The sequence below is a fragment of the Musca domestica genome, unplaced genomic scaffold, assembly GCF_030504385.1.
Source record: "Musca domestica strain aabys unplaced genomic scaffold, Musca_domestica.polishedcontigs.V.1.1 24, whole genome shotgun sequence".
NCBI classification, from domain to species: Eukaryota; Metazoa; Arthropoda; class Insecta; order Diptera; family Muscidae; genus Musca; species Musca domestica.
Window position 1 is genome coordinate 7,578,518 of NW_026712272.1, and position 22,136 is coordinate 7,600,653.

General features: G+C 31.0%; 2 protein-coding genes across 3 annotated transcripts in view; one reads left to right on the forward strand and one right to left on the reverse strand.

Annotated features, from left to right (window-relative positions):
- Positions 1-22,136, forward strand: part of LOC101888347 (uncharacterized) — a 426,552-nt gene that overhangs the window by 326,450 nt on the left and 77,966 nt on the right. The gene's annotated exons all lie outside the window — the stretch shown is intronic.
- The window catches only part of LOC101888002 (uncharacterized), a 41,305-nt gene continuing 27,715 nt past the window's right edge, over positions 8,547-22,136 (reverse strand). The window contains exons 3-4 of the mRNA XM_059123397.1: positions 12,317-13,727; positions 8,547-9,372 (exon numbers count right to left, since the gene is read on the reverse strand). Of these exons, the coding sequence (XP_058979380.1) occupies positions 8,625-9,372; positions 12,317-13,727 (2,159 nt within the window). The 3' untranslated portion in view covers positions 8,547-8,624. The remainder of the gene's footprint in view (positions 9,373-12,316; positions 13,728-22,136) is intronic.

Below are 22,136 nucleotides of genomic sequence, written 5' to 3' on the forward strand. Positions count from 1 at the left end.
ACGAACAGAGTGTCATAAAAGCGAGTTTTTTTTGTTATTCAAATAACGCCAACGCCAGTCTTTATGTAGGGAACAATAAAGTGTTTTTCATAAAAGCCAAGAACAAAGCCAGGTATGATAGATGAGAAACAAAGCTAGCACATAGGAGTATCATACAGAAAACGGGTTACAAGGACGCTGGGGTAAATGAACGAACGGCAAAAGATAATGAAAAGAAGGTGGGAGAAAATTAAAGAAGAGAGGAGAATCTAAGGGAATTTTTTCAAGAAAATTAAATTTAAAAAATTATTTCAGTGCTCAAGAGTAAATATTAATTAAAAAACTTTCCGAATCCCAAACCCCAATGTCATCATTAACTTTAATAGTTGATTTCTGTGCCTTATTTTTTAATTTCCACTTTTCAAAAAATTCCATTTGTTAACAACGAAAAAAAAACTCATTTTAATATGTCATGTACATATGTTAGGTACTTGTTTATTTGTTTGCTTTTTTCCCTTTTGAGTATTCTTTTGTGTCGAGTTATTCATTTGTTTTCCTCTCTCTCTTGTGTTGTGTTATTTTTTAGTTTAGCATTGCGTTTTTTTTTTTTTTTCTGGCTGTTCACAATCTGGCGAATTTCTATTCTCTAGTAAAACATTTTACACATGACAGCCTTTTTTAATTTTGTACCACTTTTAGTTTGGCATAGTTCTCTGTGTGAGTGTATGTACATATTTGGGGCTCATGAATAGATTTGAACACATGCACCCGCACACTCATATGAGTGGGCACCCACGAACAGAACACAAATATCCACCATTCCACATTTATGCTAACTGAATCCTTTAGAAAATTTATTAAGAATCCTGTAAACTATACCCTGTGCGGTGGCAGGGGCCATGTTTGTTTGTTTGTTTGTTTACTTGCCACACATACACGTACACAAATCCTTCGAAAACCAGGGAGAAGCGTAATATACCATCACTTCGAGTAGTACTCTTAACATTATCATTTTTGTAACGTAAACATAGTTTTGTTATCAACAACACAGACCATGGAAATTTAGCTCAAAACCATATTCCAGTAAAGCTCAATTAATGGATGGGTGGATTTATAAAATAGCTTAAGTTTTATAGTTCTAATATTCCAAAAAAAATAAATTTAAAAATACCTTTTTTAAAGGAAATATGGCTATTTTAATTGGGGTACTTGGTTGCGTATGATTATTTTTAATTATGAGTAGTTTTGGTAAAATTTAAATATCTCTTTAACTATTTAATATTTTTAGGATATTCAAATTGAATGTAAATTTTAAGACATAGAGCAATACGCCGAAACAGAAATACCCTCGCCTATTCTTCAGATTGTTCGTATAAAAACCCTTGAAAAATTATATCAAAACATTCCCTTTCTGTAGGCCTCCTAAGTAGTAAGATATCAAGCACATATGTTCTCCAGGGCTCTGTTAGATTAATATCTAAGAAACCTACATTTTTTTGGGCCGGCAAAAAATTAATCTTTAAAAATTAAAGTAGTCTTTAACAAAGGAAAAATATTCCATAAGTTTCAACATTCTGTTATCCCTTGAAAGATATTCTTTAAATAAAATTCCAGTGACGGTAAATTAATGTTAGATAGACTCATAAAATAGCTTAAGTTTTATAGTTTTTTTACTCCAAAAAATGAATTTAAAAATATTGTTTTTCAAGGGAAATATGGCTATTTTAATTGGGGTACTTGGGTGCGTATGATTATTTTTAATTATGAGTAGTTTTGGTAAAATTTAAATATCTTTTAAACTATTTAATATTTTTAGCTAATTCGAATGGAATATAAATTTTAAGACATAGAGCTATACGCCGAAACAGAAATACCTTCGCCTTCTCTTCAGATTGTTCGTATAATAGCCTTTGAAAAATTAAAACCTAAGACATCAGCATTCTGTGGGCCTCCGAAAATGCAATATTTAAAAAATACGCAACATGCAGGGTTCTGAAAGCAAAGAAAGAAATTCGAGTTCTTCAGACTCCAGAAATATGTATTCTTTGACACAGCAAAAATCATATTTAACATAGAAAAGCTATGCTTTCTCAAACGCCAGAAAAATATTCTTTACATGTCCAAAACATTTTTTGAATGGATTCACAAATTAGCTTAGGTTTTAATACTAAAAATATTTTATTAAAAAGATCGCTATTGAAGGCGAATTCGGCAATTTTAATAATGGTACTTGGGTGCGTATGATTGCTTTTAATAATGGCTAGTTTTGAAAAAATTTAAATATCTATTTAAATACTTAAGATTTTTAGGATTTTCAAATGGAATTAAAATTATAAGACGGAATTAAAATTATAAGCTATGTGCTACAGTCGATAAACCTTTAATTTTTCTACAGATTGTTCGAAAAATAGCCCTTGAAAAATTATATCTAAAACATCCCCTTTCTTCAGGCCTCCTAAGTAGTAATATATCAAGCACATATGTTCTCCAGGGCTCTGTTAGATTAATATCTAAGAAATCTACATTTTTTGGGCCAGTAAAAAATTATTCTTTAAAAATAAAAGTAGTCTTTAATATAGGAAAAATAATCCTTAATTATTTCACATTATGTTATCCCCCGAAAGATATTCTTTAAGAAATCGAAATTTACTTTAAATTAAATTCCGGTTATGTTAAATTAATGTTAGATGGACTCATAAAATAGCTAAAGTTTTATAGTTTTATTATTCCAAAAAATATAATTTAAAAATATAGTTTTTAAAGGGAAATATGGTTATTTTAATTGGGGTACTTGGGTGCGTATGATTATTTTTAATTATGACTTGTTTTGGTAAAATTTAAATATCTATTTAACTATTTAAGTTTTTTAGGAAATTCAAATAGAATTTTAATTTTAAGACATAGGTTCATGAGCTGAAACAGAGATAGCCTCATCTTCAATTCCAATTTTTGGTATAACAGCCCTCGAAAAAATAATATTCAAAAATATCTTTCTGTTTCTTACGTTCTGTGGGTCTTTTAGAGAGTAATAGCTAAGCATATGTGTTCTATAAGCCTCTGAAAGAGCAATAACTGGGAAATCCATATACACTAAGCCACAAAAAAATTAATTTAAAAAACTTTTACTTTACAGTTTCGGTTCTGTAGAACCCTGAAAGATATTCTTTAAAAATCTAAAAATTCCATATTCCATTCAAACTCAATTAGTGTTGGGGGAACTCATAAAATAGCTTAAGTTGTACCCTTATAATATTCAAAAAAAAATTGTTTAATAATATATTTTTTAGGGAAATACGGTTATTTAAGTTTTGGTACTTGGTCGCGTATGATTATTATTAATTATGACTAGTTTTCGTAAAATGTGGATATTTCCCGAACTAATAAAGATTTTTTGGTTTTTCAAACGGAATTTAGATATTAAGGCACAAGGCTTTCTCTTGAAATAATTATATCTATATCTCACTTCACATTCTTGGTACAATAACCCCGGAAAACATAATATCAAAAATATCACCCTTCTGCAGGCCTTTTTAAAAAATTCTACGTACTATTTGGCCTTAAAAAATTATTCTATAAATAGTACACGTTCTGTCGTCGTACTTTTTGGCCTTAAAAAAATTAGTCTTTAAATAATACACGTTCTGTTTGCCCTTCCATAAAACTTTCTTCAATAAATTCACGTTATTTCCCCCTTGATATATATCTTAATAAATTCTCATTCTGTGGCCTCTACATAAATTCTCTTAAACCAATACAGATTCATTAGGCCCCGAAAAGCTTTTTTATAACAAATCCCTGTTCTATAGTTTCCTTAAAATTGCCTTTAAAAATCCTCATTCTGGATAAACAAGTCAACGTTTTGAAGACGTCTGGAAAATATTATTTAATAAGTCTAATCTCTATAGGTCCCTGGAAAAATATTCTTCCACAAATCCGCAGTCTGTAGAACATTGAAAAAAATATTCTCTACCATACCCATTTTCTGTAAAGCGCTGGAAAAATATTTTCAAAAAAATAAAAATTCTTTGGTTGCTGAAAAATGTCTCTGCTGCTCCTTGAACAATTGCCCAAAAATTAGCCTGTGGTCCTTGAACAATTTTATTTGTGTACTCAATTATTTTTTACGAAGAATTTTAGTGCTTATCATTGATATTTGAAAAATAAAATTTTCAATAATCATTGTTTTAACCCACAAAATGATATTTTTAATTTGGGTGCCTGGATGCGTATGATTATTTTTAATTCTGACTAATTTTAATAAAATTGCAATATCTCCTAAACTATTCAAGGTTTCTAAGATTTTTAAACGAAATATGCATTTTAAGATCCCAGCCGTCGCATTAATAATATAAATCCCTAATTTTTCCAACGAATTTAGCTCCTTTTTGGTTGCTGAAAATTGTGGCTTGATAATTAGCCGGATGGCCTTTTTTTCTTTTTTTTTTGTGAATTTAATTTTTTTCCAAAAATCTTTGCTATTTACCTTTTTAATTCCGAAAAAGAAAATTATTATCTTTATTTTGTATTTCATAAAATAAGATTTTTCATTTGGGTACCAGGGAGCGTATGATTATTATTAACTCTGGCAAATTTTGTTAAAATTGGCATATCTTCCAAACAATCAAAGATTTTTACGAATTTAGGAACGAAAGTACGAAATATGAAATTTAACATTCAAAGGCTCACATTAAATAATATAAAACCCTAATTTCCCCAACGTCATCGTCGTAGCTCCCATTTGGCGATTGATTGATTTTGATAGTACTTAGGTATAATATGTACAGGCCTCTCCGGCCCTCGAAAAATATTATTTATATATTTAAATATATTCTACAAAAAATTCTCTTCTTTCACATGAATATTTAAAAATGAATATCCTTATCATTCATTTTGAAGGCTTTAATTTGGGATTTTAGTTTGGGTACTAGGGTGCGTATGATTATTTTTAATTCTGAGCTATTTTGGTAAAATTGCAATATCTCCCTAACTGTCAAAGATTTTTACGAATTTCAAAAAGATTATGAATTCCCAGATCCAAGCCCTTGTCTTAAATAATATTAGACTTTTGAACCCCAAGATTTCAGTTCAAAAAGTCCCGGAAAAATGTCTTAAAAATTAACTCGTTTAACAACTAGGAACAGCTAATATATTTTTAATCTTTATATTTCTTCAAGTCCATGAAAATATTTTTATGCCAGATCTTTCAGTCCCTCAAAACGATGACGAATATGTTTCTTGTCCTATTTTGCCCTTCACATGATGCTGTTACGAATCCAAAAATATCCCAACAAAGCCTTGTATGCTGCTGTACACTGAGTAGCGCTCAAATACAGCGAAATCCTTTAAAGTCGAATTAAACCGAAACACAATAGCAATGCAACAACTTGTGTATCAACGAAAAATCTGCGAGAACTACAACTGAATGCGGCAAGGGTTTTTTTGTGCTGTTGTTTAGAAAGAAAAAACATTTGAGGGTAGTAAAGAAAATTTTGGGAAATAACACTTCAAGAACATTTTTGAAAATAAAAAATTGTATCTTTGGAAATGGTATAATAAATGGAATTTCCTAAGATATATCGTACTTCAAGTACCAATAGAGGGTGGTGTATAATTGATATTAATATTTTAATTTGGGACGTATAAGTTTTGACAGTGATCATACGCCCTCTTGCCTCATCACAGAATAGGCTCAATCTTTCTCTAGCCAAATTTATGCCATTCTTGGCAAAATTTTTTCCTAGGAAATTTTCAGACCCTCCTCGTTGTTTTAATTGGAAAAACCATTATAAACATATGTCATAACGAACGAAAATTGTGCTGTAATATTAAGTTCACAATGCATACTAATTATGAGTCGCATGGCATGAATGCACACGTCTAGGTATATATACAAATGTTTACACATATATGTGTCAGTGTGCAAGGATTTCTTTATAGAGCAAAGCTCTAGAAGTGACAATAATGAATATTGGGATGTGACCAAAAGAACTCAAAAAAAATGGATTTTTTCTAAAAATTATTTTTTCATTCTGAAAACAAATGGGGATTTTCAAAAATTATTTTTTCAGAGAAACAACACATGTGGATTTTTTAAAAATTATTTTTTAAAGAGTTTATCAACGTGGATTTTTTAAAAAATTATTTTTTCAAAGAATTAATCCACGCGGCTTTTTTAAAAATTATTTTTTCAAAGAATTAATCCACGTGGCATTTTTAAAAATTATCTTTTCAAAGAATTCATCAACTTGGATTTTTTAAAAATTATTTTTTCAAAGAATTCATAAACGTGGATTTTTTAAAAATTATTTTTTCAAAGAATCCCCAAACGTGGATTTTTTAAAAATTATATTTTCAAAGAATTCATCAACGTGGATTTTTTAAAAATTATTTTTTCAAAGAATTCATCAACGTTGATTTTTTAAAAACTATTTTTTCAAAGAATTCATCAACGTGGATTTTTTAAAAATTATTTTTTCAAAGAATTCATCAACGTGGATTTTTTAAAAATTATTTTTTCAAAAAATTCATCAACGTGGATTTTTTAAAAATTATTTTTTCAAAAAATTCATCAACGTGGATTTTTTAAAAATTATTTTTTCAAAGAATTAATTAACGTGGATTTTTTAAAAATTATTTTTTCAAAGAATCCACAAACGTGGATTTTTTAAAAATTATTTTTTCAAAGAATCCCCAATCGTGGATTTTTTAAAAATTATTTTTTGGAAGGACAATTGGCGTGGATTTTTTAAAAATTATTTTTTCAACGAATTAATTAACGTGGATTTTTTAAAAATTATTTTTTCAATTAATTGACAAACGTGGATTTTTTTAAAATTATTTTTTCAATTAATTGACAAACGTGGATTTTTTTTAACTTATTTTTTCAACGAATTAATTAACGTGGATTTTTTAAAAATTAATTTTTCAATTAATTGACAAACGTGGATTTTTTTAAAATTATTTTTTCAATAAATTGACAAACGTGGATTTTTTTTAAATTATTTTTTCAATTAATTGACAAACGTGGATTTTTTAAAAATTATTTTTTCAATTAATTGACAAACGTGGATTTTTTTAAAATTATTTTTTCAATTAATTGACAAACGTGGATTTTTTTAAAATTATTTTTTCAATTAATTGACAAACGTGGATTTTTTTAAAATTATGTTTTCAATTAATTGACAAACGTGGATTTTTTTAAAATTATTTTTTCAATTAATTGACAAACGTGACTTTTTTTAAAATTATTTTTTCAATTAATTGACAAACGTGGATTTTTTTTAAATTATTTTTTCAATTAATTGACAAACGTGGATTTTTTTAAAATTATTTTTTCAACGAATTAATTAACGTGGATTTTTTAAAAATTAATTTTTCAATTAATTGACAAACGTGGATTTTTTTAAAATTATTTTTTCAATTAATTGACAAACGTGGATTTTTTTAAAATTATTTTTTCAATAAATTGACAAACGTGGATTTTTTTTAAATTATTTTTTCAATTAATTGACAAACGTGGATTTTTTAAAAATTATTTTTTCAATTAATTGACAAACGTGGATTTTTTTAAAATTATTTTTTCAATTAATTGACAGACGTGGATTTTTTAAAATTATTTTTTCAATTAATTGACAAACGTGGATTTTTTTAAAATTATTTTTTCAATTAATTGACAAACGTGGATTTTTTTAAAATTATTTTTTCAATTAATTGACAAACGTGGATTTTTTTTAAATTATTTTTTTCAATTAATTGACAAACATGGATTTTTTTAAAATTATTTTTTCAATTAATTGACAAACGTGGATTTTTTTTTAAATTATTTTTTCAATTAATTGACAAACATGGATTTTTTTAAAATTATTTTTTCAATTAATTGACAAACGTGGATTTTTTTAAAATTATTTTTTCAATTAATTGACAAACGTGTATTTTTTTAAAATTATTTTTTCAATTAATTGACAAACGTGTATTTTTTTTAAATTATTTTTTCAATTAATTGACAAACGTGGATTTTTTTAAAATTATTTTTTCAATTAATTGACAAACGTGGATTTTTTTAAGATTTTTTTTTCAATTAATTGACAAACGTGGATTTTTTTAAGATTATTTTTTCAATTAATTGACAAACGTGGATTTTTTTAAGATTTTTTTTTCAATTAATTGACAAACGTGGATTTTTTTAAGATTATTTTTTCAATTAATTGACAAGCGTGGATTTTTTTTAAATTATTTTTTTGAAGAATAATTCGACGTGGATTTCTTAAAACCAGCCATGACATCCCAATATCTTACCTCGAACTTTGACTATGTCAGTAGTATATAATAGTAGTACAACCACTCATATATACTTACCCTTCATCCAAGTGTGTTGTATGCATGCATACACACACAAACATACGTGTTTGTGTGTATGTGTTTGACTACAATGCACATTTGAAAATGGTGATTATTATTTTTCCAAGATTTTTCTTCTATTTTCGTTTATTAAAATTGCATTCTTTTCATTAAAAACCTCTCCCCCTCTCCTCTCCCCTCCCTTCCGACAACATTTACACAAAAATAGCTCCATTACAATAGTTTTATTATGTCAAACGAAATACTCTTTGCAAAATTCTTCTTAATTATTTGTATACATTTCGAAATTATTTTTGAATCCGGTAGGGTGGTTGGGCGTTCGTTAACAAATAGAAGACACCACGTCGCTTTGCCATTAGGGTTCTATTAAAATGGCTATAATGTGGAGCTATTTGCAGCTTTTGGCCCGTTTCATGGGGACATTTATGCTGTCGCAACATTTCCTGCCACATATCCTCGTCACAGCCGAAGCCCTCCAGTTTCTCCCGACTTAGAGCTTGAGAAAATATTTGAAAGGCCCGAAAATGGCTACATTCCTTGAGATAACAGCCGGGCTGATGTGACCCGAAGTTGACATAAAAATCCACATGACCCAGGGGACGATCATAGCCATAGGACCCAACACTGGTGTGTAAAACCTCCACATATTCGGCATCGCTGCGATCCACGCGTTCCTCTTGATTTTCATAGCGAAATAGAGGCAAGGCTGGATCCAAGGCATAAATGGCCGTTAGCCGTCCTGTTTGGAGGAATTTTCCTGCAATCCCAGCCACATGGGCACCCATACTGAAACCAATCACCTGCAAGTCCTCAAAACGCATTCCTGATTCTTGATGTAAAAAGTCGATAAATTTTGCCAGGACTTTCCCCACCGGCTTCACGCGATAACTGGCGGTGATATAATCGGCAATGGCACCTTTGCCCCAGTCCACGGTTATTATATTATGCCTTGCATTGGGAGCTGCGAGCAGTTCGGGTATCAGGGTGTTATACAGGCCAGCTGTGGAACCACCCAGCCAGCCGTGGATGAGGATTCTGGAAAAAGATATATTTTTTTTAAATTATTAAAAAAAAAATTAAAAATATTTTTTTAAGGAAAGCATCTTAAAAATTTTTTTAAAACTGATTTTTTCAAAGAACTAACAAACGTGGATTTTTTAAAAAATATTTTTCAAGTCCTTGACAAACGTGGATTTTATACAAATTATTTTTCCAAGTCCTTGACAAACGCGGATTTTTTAAAAATTATTTTTTCAAGTACTTGACAAACGTAGATTTTTTAAAAAATATTTTTCCAAGTCCTTGAGAAACGTGGATTTTTTTTAAATTCTTTTTTCAAGACCTTGACAATCGTGGATTTTTTAAAAATTATTTTTTAAAGTCCTTGACAAACGTGGATTTTTAAAAAATTATTTTTTAAAGTTAGCCTAAGGCCTGGATTTTTTAAAAATTATTTTTTCAAGTCCTTGGTAAACGTGGATTTTTTAAAAATTATTTTTTAAAGTCCTTGACAAACGTGGATTTTTTAAAAATTATTTTTTAAAGTCCTTGACAAACGTGGATTTTTTAAAAATTATTTTTCCATGCAATTAACAAACGTGGATTTTTTAAAAATTATTTTTCCAAGTCCTTGACAAACGTGGATTTTTTAAAAATTATTTTTCCAAGTCCTTGACAAACGTGGATTTTTTAAAAATTATTTTTCCAAGTCCTTGACAAACGTGGATTTTTTAAAAATTATTTTTCCAAGTCCTTGACAAACGTGGATTTTTTAAAAATTATTTTTCCAAGTCCTTGACAAACGTGGATTTTTTAAAAATTATTTTTCCAAGTCCTTGACAAACGTGGATTTTTTAAAAATTATTTTTCCAAGTCCTTGACAAACGTGGATTTTTTAAAAATTATTTTTCCAAGTCCTTGACAAACGTGGATTTTTTAAAAATTATTTTTCCAAGTCCTTGACAAACGTGGATTTTTTAAAAATTATTTTTCCAAGTCCTTGACAAACGTGGATTTTTTAAAAATTATTTTTCCAAGTCCTTGACAAACGTGGATTTTTAAAAAATTATTTTTCCATGGAATTAGCAAACGAGGATTTTTTAAAAAAAATTTTTCAAGTCCTTGACAAATGTGGATTTTTTAAAAATTATTTTTCCATGCAATCAACAAACGTGGATTTTTTAAAAATTATTTTTCCATGCAATCAACAAACGTGGATTTTTTAAAAATTATTTTTCCATGCAATCAACAAACGTGGATTTTTTAAAAATTATTTTTCCACGAAAATATCAGACGTGGATTTTTTAAAAATTTTTTTTCCACGAAAATATCAAACGTGGATTTTTTAAAAATTATTTTTCCATGCAATTAACAAACGTGGATTTTTTAAAAATTATTTTTCCACGAAAATAACAAACGTGGATTTTTTAAAAATTATTTTTCCACGAAAATAACAAACGTGGATTTTTTAAAAATTATTTTTCCACGAAAATAACAAACGTGGATTTTTTAAAAATTATTTTTCCACGAAAATAACAAACGTGGATTTTTTAAAAATTATTTTTCCACGAAAATAACAAACGTGGATTTTTTAAAAATTATTTTTCCACGAAAATAACAAACGTGGATTTTTTAAAAATTATTTTTCCACGAAAATAACAAACGTGGATTTTTTAAAAATTATTTTTCCACGAAAATAACAAACGTGGATTTTTTAAAAATTATTTTTCCACGAAAATAACAAACGTGGATTTTTTAAAAATTATTTTTCCACGAAAATAACAAACGTGGATTTTTTAAAAATTATTTTTCCACGAAAATAACAAACGTGGATTTTTTAAAAATTATTTTTCCACGAAAATAACAAACGTGGATTTTTTAAAAATTATTTTTCTATGGAATTAGGAACCGTGGATTTTTTAAAAATTATTTTTCCATGGAATTAGAAAACGTGGATTTTTTAAAAATTATTTTTCCATGGAATTAGAAAACGTGGATTTTTTAAAAATTATTTTTCCATGGAATTAGAAAACGTGGATTTTTTAAAAATTATTTTTCCATGGAATTAGAAAACGTGGATTTTTTAAAAATTATTTTTCCATGGAATTAGAAAACGTGGATTTTTTAAAAAGTATTTTTTCCAGTTGCCCGTAATCCTAGATTATTTTTTTCATGGATTTAGCTAGAGTGGATTTTTTGAAAATTATTTTTCGAGGGATTTAGCAGAAGTGGATTTTTTAAAAATTATTTTTCCATGAAAATAACAAACGTGGATTTTTTAAAAATTATTTTTCCATGAAAATAACAAACGTGGATTTTTTAAAAATTATTTTTCCATAGAATTAGCAAACGTGGATTTTTTAAAAATTATTTTTCCATGGAATTAGCAAACGTGGATTTTTAAAACATTATTTTTCCATGGATTTAGCAAAAGTGGATTTTTTTAAAAATTATTTTTCCATGGATTTAGCAAAAGTGGATTTTTTTAAAATTATTTTTACATGGATTTAGCATAAATTAGATTTTTTAAAAATTATTTTTCTATGGAATTAACAAACGTGGATTTTTTAAAAATTATTTTTCCAAGTCCTTGACAAACGTGGATTTTTTAAAAATTATTTTTCCATGGAATTAGCAAACGTGGATTTTTTAAAAAATTAATTTTTCCGGTTACCCCTAATCCTAGAAAATTTTAAAATTTAAATCCCACCAGCATGTGAAACTGTGTCAAATATCCTTCCTTCCTTTTTCTGCTGTTTTGTACCAAATCATGCATGTCACCACTTCCAACCATGCAACAAATTCCTTAGATATCCTTGCCATACCAAAGAGACCCTGACGAAATTAAATTCCCTCCAAATTTGTAACTAAACCAAGACGGAAAAATGCTGGTCACCCCCTCTCCTCATCAATTTTCTGAGCCCCTCCTTTTTCCTCCCCCCTCCCGCCATTCAATACGAAATCATTCATCCTAACTCACCTCGTTGGCTGGAATGGATTAAACCTTGATTGTCTTAATGCCCGTGCATTATACAATTGCAACGGTTCCGAATGTATGCCAGGGATGCTGTCAGCAACAGGACGAGTGCTAACGCCAAATACACTGCTAATTGTGTCAGTGACAACATTAAGGACTCGTTGTCGTTCCCGTTCATTTGATGGTGTCTGTGACAGAGTATCGGAGCTGCTGGTAGTGGTGGTGTTGTTCTTTGGGGCACTTAAACTATGTCGGGACTTTTCTCCAGTGCCACTTTCAGGTATTTCGTTCTTTGTCTTTTTCTTTTTGTTGTTCGAAAGGATATGTTGTGGCTTAGTGGTTCTCACGTTGTAATTGTTGTTGTTGTTGCTATTGCTATTTGTTGTATACAAATAGAATTCTGTGTGATAGTCAGCATTGAAGAAAAAACGATAATCAACTGTCGGTTGGGGCTGCTGCTGCAGCTGATGGAGATGATGATCACTACCCAAGGAGGCACTAAATGCAGTTGTTTGTTGTTGTGGTAATTGTCCTGCCAGAGAGGCTGGAGAAATAAGTACTTGTACTTGTTGTTGTTGTTGCTGTTGTTCATTTTGCTGAAATTGTGGCAATTGTCCAAATGACAGGGGAGGCAAGCCATTGCCATTATAGAATTTCAGATATTTCAATTGTTGCCCATTCTTGTTGTTGTTGTTGCTGGCATTTTCATTATTTGTTGTTGTCCTTGTCTCATCTACCGCAACATTTGTCCAGCTTCTCATCAAATCATTGCCAAAATGTTGACGATGATACATTTCAAATGATTGCAAGAAACCACCAGATTGACCAGCATCAGCAGTAGCCATGGCACTTTGAAACATTTTGTCCTCCTCCCCATCCCCAACCTCCTCCTCCTTCTTTGCCTCTACCTCATCAAATCTACCACGATTGATTTGAGAACTCTTTAATTTATTTAATTTCCTTGAATGTTCATTAATGGATTTGAATTCTGCGGCCGATGATGGATAATGGCTGGGGATTTGATTGCTACTCCCCGCATTGCTCTCTACCCCTGCCTCCGCTGCCGCTGCTGTTGCTGGTGGTTTCTGTTGCATTGACCACCATTGTTGTTGTTGATTAGTAAACCATAATGTTTGTAACAAAGCAGGTCCTTCGTTACGCTCAGTGGTTATGGGGCTCAATGCGACAGATGGTTGTGGTGGCGGCTGCTGCAAGAGTGGGTCTTTATTAGGAGACAACATCTCATCATGGCTAATGATAATTGGGTCGCCATCATCGGCCTTAAGTGATTGTTGCTTATTCTTGTCATTGATAGCTTTAATATTGAGATTGAGAGATCTCCAATTGTTATAGTCGTTTATAGGGGAGTCATTTTCGTGGAACTCTGCCTGAGCAAAAAATAATAAAAAGAAAACTGAAAAAGAAAATAAAATTGTTTTATTTTTGATTGAAGAAATAAAAGCTTAAAATTAACAAAAAAATAATTAAATTTAAAATTAAATTAAATTAACACTATCTCCCTCTTCTAATAACAATTTATTTCATGAAGATATCTGCATTAGTTCAAAAGTTATGGCCCGAGGAAATATTTACGGAAAATACATTAAAAGTATTTAAATTTAGAAACTTGAATCTTTTGCTGCATAACTCCGGTATTTTAGTAGCTACATCAATATTTTTAAAAGGAAATTTAACCTCTAGGAGGTTCTCTTTCAGAATCAATTTATTACATGATAATATTCTATTTATTTTAAAAGTTATGGCCTATAGAGGCCGCCTCTCAAAAAATGGGTAAAATTTTAAATTTTTGAGTAAGTGTAAATTTTTTGCGATATCTTCAGTATTTTAACAGCTACATCTATATAGTTAAATAAAGCTTAAAGCTGTAGAGTGTCCTCTTCCAAAATCAATTTATTTCATGAAAATATATTACATACTTGGAAAGTTATGGGCTCTAGATGGCGCCTCTCAAAAAGTAGAGACGGTTTTCAAATTTTCAGCACATGTAAAATTATCCCGGTATCTTCGGTATTTAAGTAGCTATATCAATATAATTAAAGAAAACTTTAAGCTTTAGATAGCCCTCTTTTAAAATCAAGTTATTTCATGAAAATATATAACATACTCAAAAAGTTATGGCCTCAAAAAAACACCACTCAAACAAAGGGTAAGATTTTAAAATTTTGCGTATGTGTACAATTTTCCCGATATCTTCAGTATTTTAGTAGCTACTTCAAGGTAATTAAAGAAAACTTCGAGCCTTAGATGTTCTCCTTACAAAATCAAGTTATTTCAAGAAAATATATTATATACTTCACAAGTTATGGCTTCTAGAAAACATCACCCAAATAATGGGTTAGATTTTAAAATTTTGAGTACGTGAAATTTTTTACCGATATCTCCTGTACTTAAGTAGCTACATCAATATAGCTAAATAAAACTTGAAGCACAAAGTTGTCCTCTTTCGAAATCTAGTGATTTCATAAAAATATAATATGTGCTTGACAAGTTATGGCCTCTAGAAATTATCACCCAAATAATGGACAAGATATAACAATTCTGAGTACGTGTTACTTTACCCGATATCTCCGGCAATTAAGTAGTTGCATCAATAAAGTTAGAGAAAATTTTAAGGTCTGCATTGTCCTCTTTCAAAATCAATTCGTTTTATAAAAAAATATATTATATACTTAAAAAGTTATGGCCTCTAGAAAATATCACCCAAATAATGGGCAAGATTTTAAAAATCGGAGTACGTATTACGTTTCCCGATATCTCCGGCACTTAAGTAGTTACATCAACATATTTAAAAAAAAAATTTAAGCTCTGGATTGTCCTTTTTCAAAATCAAGTTATTTGATAAAAATATATTATATATTTTAAAAGTTATGGCCTCTAGAGGGCGCCTCTCAAAACAAGGGCAAAGTTTTTAACATTTGAGTACATGTACATTTTTCCCCTTATCTCACACATTTCTTCAGTTACCTCAATATCGTTGAAACGCCAAGAGATACTTCGAAAATCACAATGGTACATATTAGCTCCTCCTCCGTCGAAAATAATGAATTTTGCTGGATATACCAAGTATTTTAAAACTTATAGTCACCCGAAAACGTTTTTGCGTTTGTCTCTATAGTCCGATATCTCTGGTATTTGAAGAGGTACTCCAAAATAACTGCTGAATAAATGAAGACAGTTCCATCGCTATCAAAATCACATAATTTTATAGAAATAGGCCCATTTAAACAAAAAAGTTCGCTAATGAACCTCTTACGAAAAAAGGATGCAATTGTGAAACTCCTGCATGCTTGAGCGTATGTATATTTTAATCCATATCTCAGATATTTAATGAGGTACTTCTGATAATATTCAAGATAAGTTCATCCTTAGTCTCATTATGATATACCAATAATTTTTAGAACTTATCGCCTCTAGATGGCGTTTACCGGAAATATAGCAAAATATAATGAATTTTAGCGTTAACATATTTTCTCCGATATCTCAGGTATTTATAAAGGCACATCAAGATCACTGCTGAGAATTTTGGAGATAGGTTCCCCCACTTTCAGAAAAATGTTATTTTATGAAGATATAATAACTATTGTAGAATTTATCGCCAATAGATGGCGCTTACGGATAATATGTTAAAATCCACTTAAATGTTTTAATATTTGCTCCTATACCTCAGGTGTTTGAAGAGATATATGGGAACCACTCCAAAAAATATTTAAGATAATTCGATCCTCTATGAAAATCACTTAGTTTATTAAGATACAACGGTAATTTCAAAACGTTGGCCCCCGAAAATGACTTTCGGACAATCTTTCGAAATTTAGAAATTTTGAGCATTCATATATTTTCATGCATAACTTTGGTATTTGAAGAGATACATCAAAATCGCTGCAGATAATAGTCAAGATAACTCCGTCCTTTTTCAAAAAATATATATTTCTTCTAAATATGACAAGTATTTCAAAAACTAGCGCTTCCGGAATAAGTTTACTTAAAATATATCATAATATTAAAATTTTGAGAAATTGTATTATATCCCAAATATCTTCAGTATTTGAAGAGATATATCAAAACCATTGCTGACAATATTGATGCTCGTTTCATCCGCTATCAAAATCCTTTTATTTCACGAAAATACATCAATTATTTCAAAACTTATCGCTTCCGGAAAACAATTACTCAAAATATATCGAAATTTGAATCTTTTAAGCATTTGCATAGTTTCTCCGATATCTCAGGTATATGAAGAGATTCATCAAAACACTTGTTCCCAATATTTAAGAGAAGCTCATCCTCTATCAGTATTTCTTTATCTAATTAAGATATATTAATTATTTCAAAACTTGTGGCCCTAAGAAAATACATAAGAAATAACAAAATCTGAAACACTTAAGCATTCAACATTTTTTCGGATATCTCAAGCTTTTGAAGAGGCTTGCAAACCACTGCTGACGATATTCAACACATGTTCGTCCTCTTTCAAAAACACTACAGTTCATGTAGATATACCAGGTACTTCAAAACTTATCGCCTCCAGCCACGGTTAACTTAAAATTTTGTCGGATATCTTTCGTATTTAGCCAGCCAACAGAACCGTGAGCATTTTTCGCCACTGACCGAATATTTTAGAAGTTATTGTCTTTGGACAATGCTAAGAAATGATGTTTCTTTGAATGCTCCGACTGCTCACAAAAGTTTTACTTTCAAGGTATGCTTAGGGAAGTGAAAAATTTCCAATCGGAGGCAATTTCTGCACGATCTTTGCAGTTTCATCAGCCAAATTCAAATCACTTATATACATTCTAAATTTTAATATTGTTCTTATCACATTTCCACTTTTACTTGCAACTTGTGCCTTAGTTTATAATTTTTTAATTTATGCACCTTGTAGTTTAATTACCAAATAAAACTGCATTTTTTCAAAGATTTTGACAATTTTTTTCCCAAGTTTGTTGTTAGCTTGTTAACGACATTGTGGTAACTAAAGTTGGTCTTGTGAAATGGTGCTGGGGAAAAAAATTCTTCTTACCATTTCTTACCTCAGACTAAAAGTTTAGTTGTTAATTACAAATGCAAATATCAGGCTAACTACGGATACAACTACATAACTCTTGGGTAAACAAACAAATGGTAATCTAAAACAATTACCTAGGGCTGGCTGGCTGGCTGGATGGGGAAAGATACCCAACTGAGAAGATAGAAGGCAGAAATATCACCTAAAATATATGAGTTTCAGAAATTCTATATTTTTGACATATTTTAGGTTTTCGTCTTCCAGAGGCCATAACTCTCGAAGTAATCAGGGCAATTTAACAGAATATTTTGATTTTGAAAGAGGAACTTCTTGTCGAAAATATTTTCATTAAATGCAAAAATGTAGCTGTCCAAATACCAAAGTTATAGGCAAACATTTATAACTTACCCTTTTTAGTAATTTTGATATATATTTTCCGCAATGCCATACAAAAAGCCATAAGTTCTGACATAGTAGGTGGATTTCCTTAAAATAAGTTGATATTGAAAGGTAGTGAACTTAGCTTAATAGAAGTTCTTGGACCATTTGATGTAGCTGATCAAATTCCAGAGATATCAGCAAAAATATAAACATTTCCAAACTTGTAAATTTTTGAAAGGTTTTAAGTTATCTTATCGTAGAGTTCATAACTTTCGATATAGTTTATGGATCTCAGTAAAATAAGTTATTTTAGAAATAGAAACATCAGTTGCCTAAACTTTGTTCTAATAAAATTAATGTAGATATGCAAAATGCCAGAGATATCGCCTAAAATATATAAGTTTCAGAAATTCTATATTTTTGACATATTTTAGGTTGTCGTCTTCCAGAGGCCACAACTCTCGAAGTAATCAGGGCAATTTACCAGAATATTTTGATTTTGAAAGAAGAACTTCTTGTCGAAAATATTTTCATTAAATGCAAAAATGTAGCTGTCCAAATACCAAAGTTATAGGCAAAAATTTATAACTTACCCTTTTTAGTAATTTTGATATATATTTTCCGCAATTCCATACAAAAAGCCATAAGTTCTGACATAGTAGGTGGATTTCCTTAAAATAAGTTGATATTGAAAGGTAGTGATCTTAGCTTAATAGAAGTTTTTGTATTATTTGATGTAGCTGATCAAATTCCAGAGTTATCGGCAAAATTATAGACATTTCCAAACTTGTAAATGTGTGTCAGATTTTAAGTTATCTAATTGTAAAGGTCATAACTTTTGACTGAGTTGATGGATATCAGGGATTGAAAAAGGATTTTGAAGGAGAACCATGGAGCGGTTAAACTTCTCTTTAGTTGTAGTGGTACAGCTGCCCAAAATACTGGAGATATTGGTCAATAAGTATAACACTCAAATATTAAAAATTTCCAAATAATTCTCTTAATCCTATACTTCTCCTCAGCTGGGATTTTTGCGTCTAGAAAAAAAGGTCCCCTCAGCTGTTTTTTGCGTCTAGAAAAAATTTCTGAGATCCCCTCAGCTGTTTTTTGCATCTAGAAAAAATTCCTAAGGTTCCCTCAGCTGTATTTTTTCGTGTAGAAAAAATTTCTGAGGTCTCCTCAGTTGGATTCATCAGCTGGATTTTTTCATTAAGAAAAAAATTGTGAGGTCCCCTCAGCTGGGTTTTTTCGTCTAGAAAAAATTCCTGAGGGAACCTCAGCTGGATTTTTTCGTATAGAAAAAATTCCTGAGGGAACCTCAGCTGGATTTTTTCGTATAGAAAAAATTCCTGAGGGAACCTCAGCTGGATTTTTTCGTATAGAAAAAATTCCTGAGGTCCCCTCAGCTGGATTTTTTCCGTATAGAAAAAATTCCTGAGGTCCCCTCAGCTGGATTTTTTCCGTATAGAAAAAATTCCTGAGGTCCCCTCAGCTGTATTTTTTCCGTATAGAAAAAATTCCTGAGGTCCCCTCAGCTGGATTTTTTCCGTATAGAAAAAATTCCTGAGGTCCCCTCAGCTGGATTTTTTCCGTATAGAAAAAATTCCTGAGGTCCCCTCAGCTGGATTTTTTCCGTATAGAAAAAAATCCTGAGGTCCCCTCAGCTGGATTTTTTCCGTATGGAAAAAAATCCTGAGGTCCCCTCAGCTGGATTTTTTCCGTATAGAAAAAATTCCTGAGGTCCCCTCAGCTGGATTTTTTCCGTATAGAAAAAATTCCTGAGGTCCCCTCAGCTGGATTTTTTCCGTATAGAAAAAATTCCTGAGGGAACCTCAGCTGGATTTTTTCGTCTAGAAAAAATTCCTGAGGGAACCTCAGCTGGATTTTTTCGTCTAGAAAAAATTCCTGAGGGAACCTCAGCTGGATTTTTTCGTCTAGAAAAAATTCCTGAGGTTCCCTCAGTTGTATTTTTTGTCTAGAAAAAATACCTGAGGTCCCCTCAGCTGGATTTTTTCCATATAGAAAAAATTCTTGAGGTTGGCTTTTTTCGTCTAGAAAAAATTCCTGAGGTTCTCTCAGCTGGGTTTTTTCGTCTAGAAAAAATTCCTGAGGTTCCCTCAGCTGGGTTTTTTCCGTATAGAAAAAATTCCTGAGGTTCCCTCAGTTGTATTTTTTCGTTGAGAAAAAATTCCTGAGGTCCCCTTAGCTGGTTTTTTTTTTGTGTATAAAAAATTCCCAAGGTTCCCTGTATAGACAAAATTGGTTCCCTCATAGGAAAAAATTCCTGAGATCCCATTAGCTAGGGTTTTTCGCCTACAAAAAATTCCTTAGGTCCCCTCAGCTGGGAAAAATATAATAAAATATTCTCTCTTATGTCCACAAAAGTACTTCCGAATAGGATGGAGCATTTAAGTTGTATTTTATTGTTGTTGTTGTTGTTTTAATTGTTTAAACAACTCGTTTTTAAGTTACTCGTGTTATTCAACACCTTGTCTCACCTCTCTCTCTTCTCCTTCTCTTCCATTGCAGGTATGTAAATTATGATGTATGACCAAGTTGTAAACTTTTATTAATGTGGTGGCCCTCCTCGAGCAAGTCAAAAGTGCTGGTAAGTTCCGGTTTTAAGAAATGTGCATTTCCTGTTTTGTAATGCAACTGAATAAAAAAAACAGCAACAACACAAGTGTAGTTGTCAAGTTTAAATGGAAAGAGGCGAAACAACAAAACTTTGGATGAGGACGAGGAAAAAATTGAAGAATGAGAGCTGTTTTTTTTCTGAAGGATAAAAAGAACATTCATTAATTTCCTTATGGCAAGCCCATGACAAAAGCTCAAAAAAATAGCACGTAAGGATTCCTCGTGGCAGTGTTTTACCTTATCGTTCCTGGAAATGTGATAAACTTCCCGTGTGACTGACTACGTGACAATGTAAGGATATCGAAATCGTGATATTGAAAGAAATGAAATAAAAAGGATATCTTGAATCTCTCCCCCTCAAAAATTAATTCCGTGAATTTTTATAAATTGATATTGAATATTGATTTCCGGTTTTGTCATAATTTTGAAAGGGGGTCCCCTTCCCTCTCTTAAGAAGGGCCTTTTAGAAGGACACATTGTGACAATATATCCTTGAGTAATGCCCCCACTTAATATCCATCTCCTCATGGCCTCTGCAGCGATTTCCAAACAAAGAAAAGAAGTAGCATGGATAGGTGTAAAATTCCACGACCTTATCTGTCATCCAGACAGGCAGCCCAACATCTTCTCTGGCTTCCTCAACTTCTTCTCCGGCATGGCTGTCAGTCTGCCTTATCATCATCGCATCTTTTATCGAAATTTGCAATCAAATGCGTATTTTTTTTTTTTTTGTTCCCCTTCGACATCAAATCTGTAAATATTCATAAATGCTTTGAAATTTGCACTCCCCTCCTCCCTCACCCCTAACTTCACCGAATTCATGCCAAAAGGGCTCACTCCCTCCGCCTAAAAATAAAAATGAAACACAAAAACCCCTCAGCAACATATAACAACATCCCATACGCCGCCGACTTCTGGCCTAAAAAGATCTCTGCAGCTATTGTTTTCATTTTAGCGCTTTTTTGTTTGCTTTTAGTGCTGTTGATGCCATTTTTTTATCCGCCATGTCTGTCTGCAGCCTTTTTTGAAGAAGTGTACATCTTTTTTTGAAGTACCTTCTAAGTACAAAAGCCTGAATACAATATTCATACGACATGACACAGCAAACAGCAACAACAACTACAATGTAGTGTAGTTGTAGCTGATGTTCATGTTTTACTGGCTGGGAGGGAAATTTGAGTTTTTCAGTGATGTCAATTTAGCGATTTTTTGGAAAATACTTTTTTAATTTTTTTCTATCCGAAAAATTTTTGACCTGAGGGTCTCAGGAATTTTTTCTAAACGGAAAAAAATCTCGACCTGAGGGTCTCGCGAGATTTTTTCTATACGGCAAAAATCTCGACCTGAGGGTCTCGTGAGATTTTTTCTACACGGAAAAAATCTCGACCTGAGGGTCTCGCGAGATTTTTTCTATACTGAAAAAATCTCGACCTGAGGGTCTCGCGAGATTTTTTCTATACGAAAAAAAAATCTCGACCTGAGGGTCTTGCGAGATTTTTTCTATACAGAAAAAATCGCTTCGGCCTGAGGGTCTCGTGAGATTTTTTCTATACGGAAAAAATCGCTTCGGCCTGAGGGTCTCGTGAGATTTTTTCTATACGGAAAAAATCTCGACCTGAGGGTCTCGTGAGATTTTTTCTATACGGAAAAAATCTCGACCTGAGGGTCTCGTGAGATTTTTTCTATACGGAAAAAATCTCGACCTGAGGGTCTCGTGAGATTTTTTCTATACGGAAAAAATCTCGACCTGAGGGTCTCGTGAGATTTTTTCTATACGGA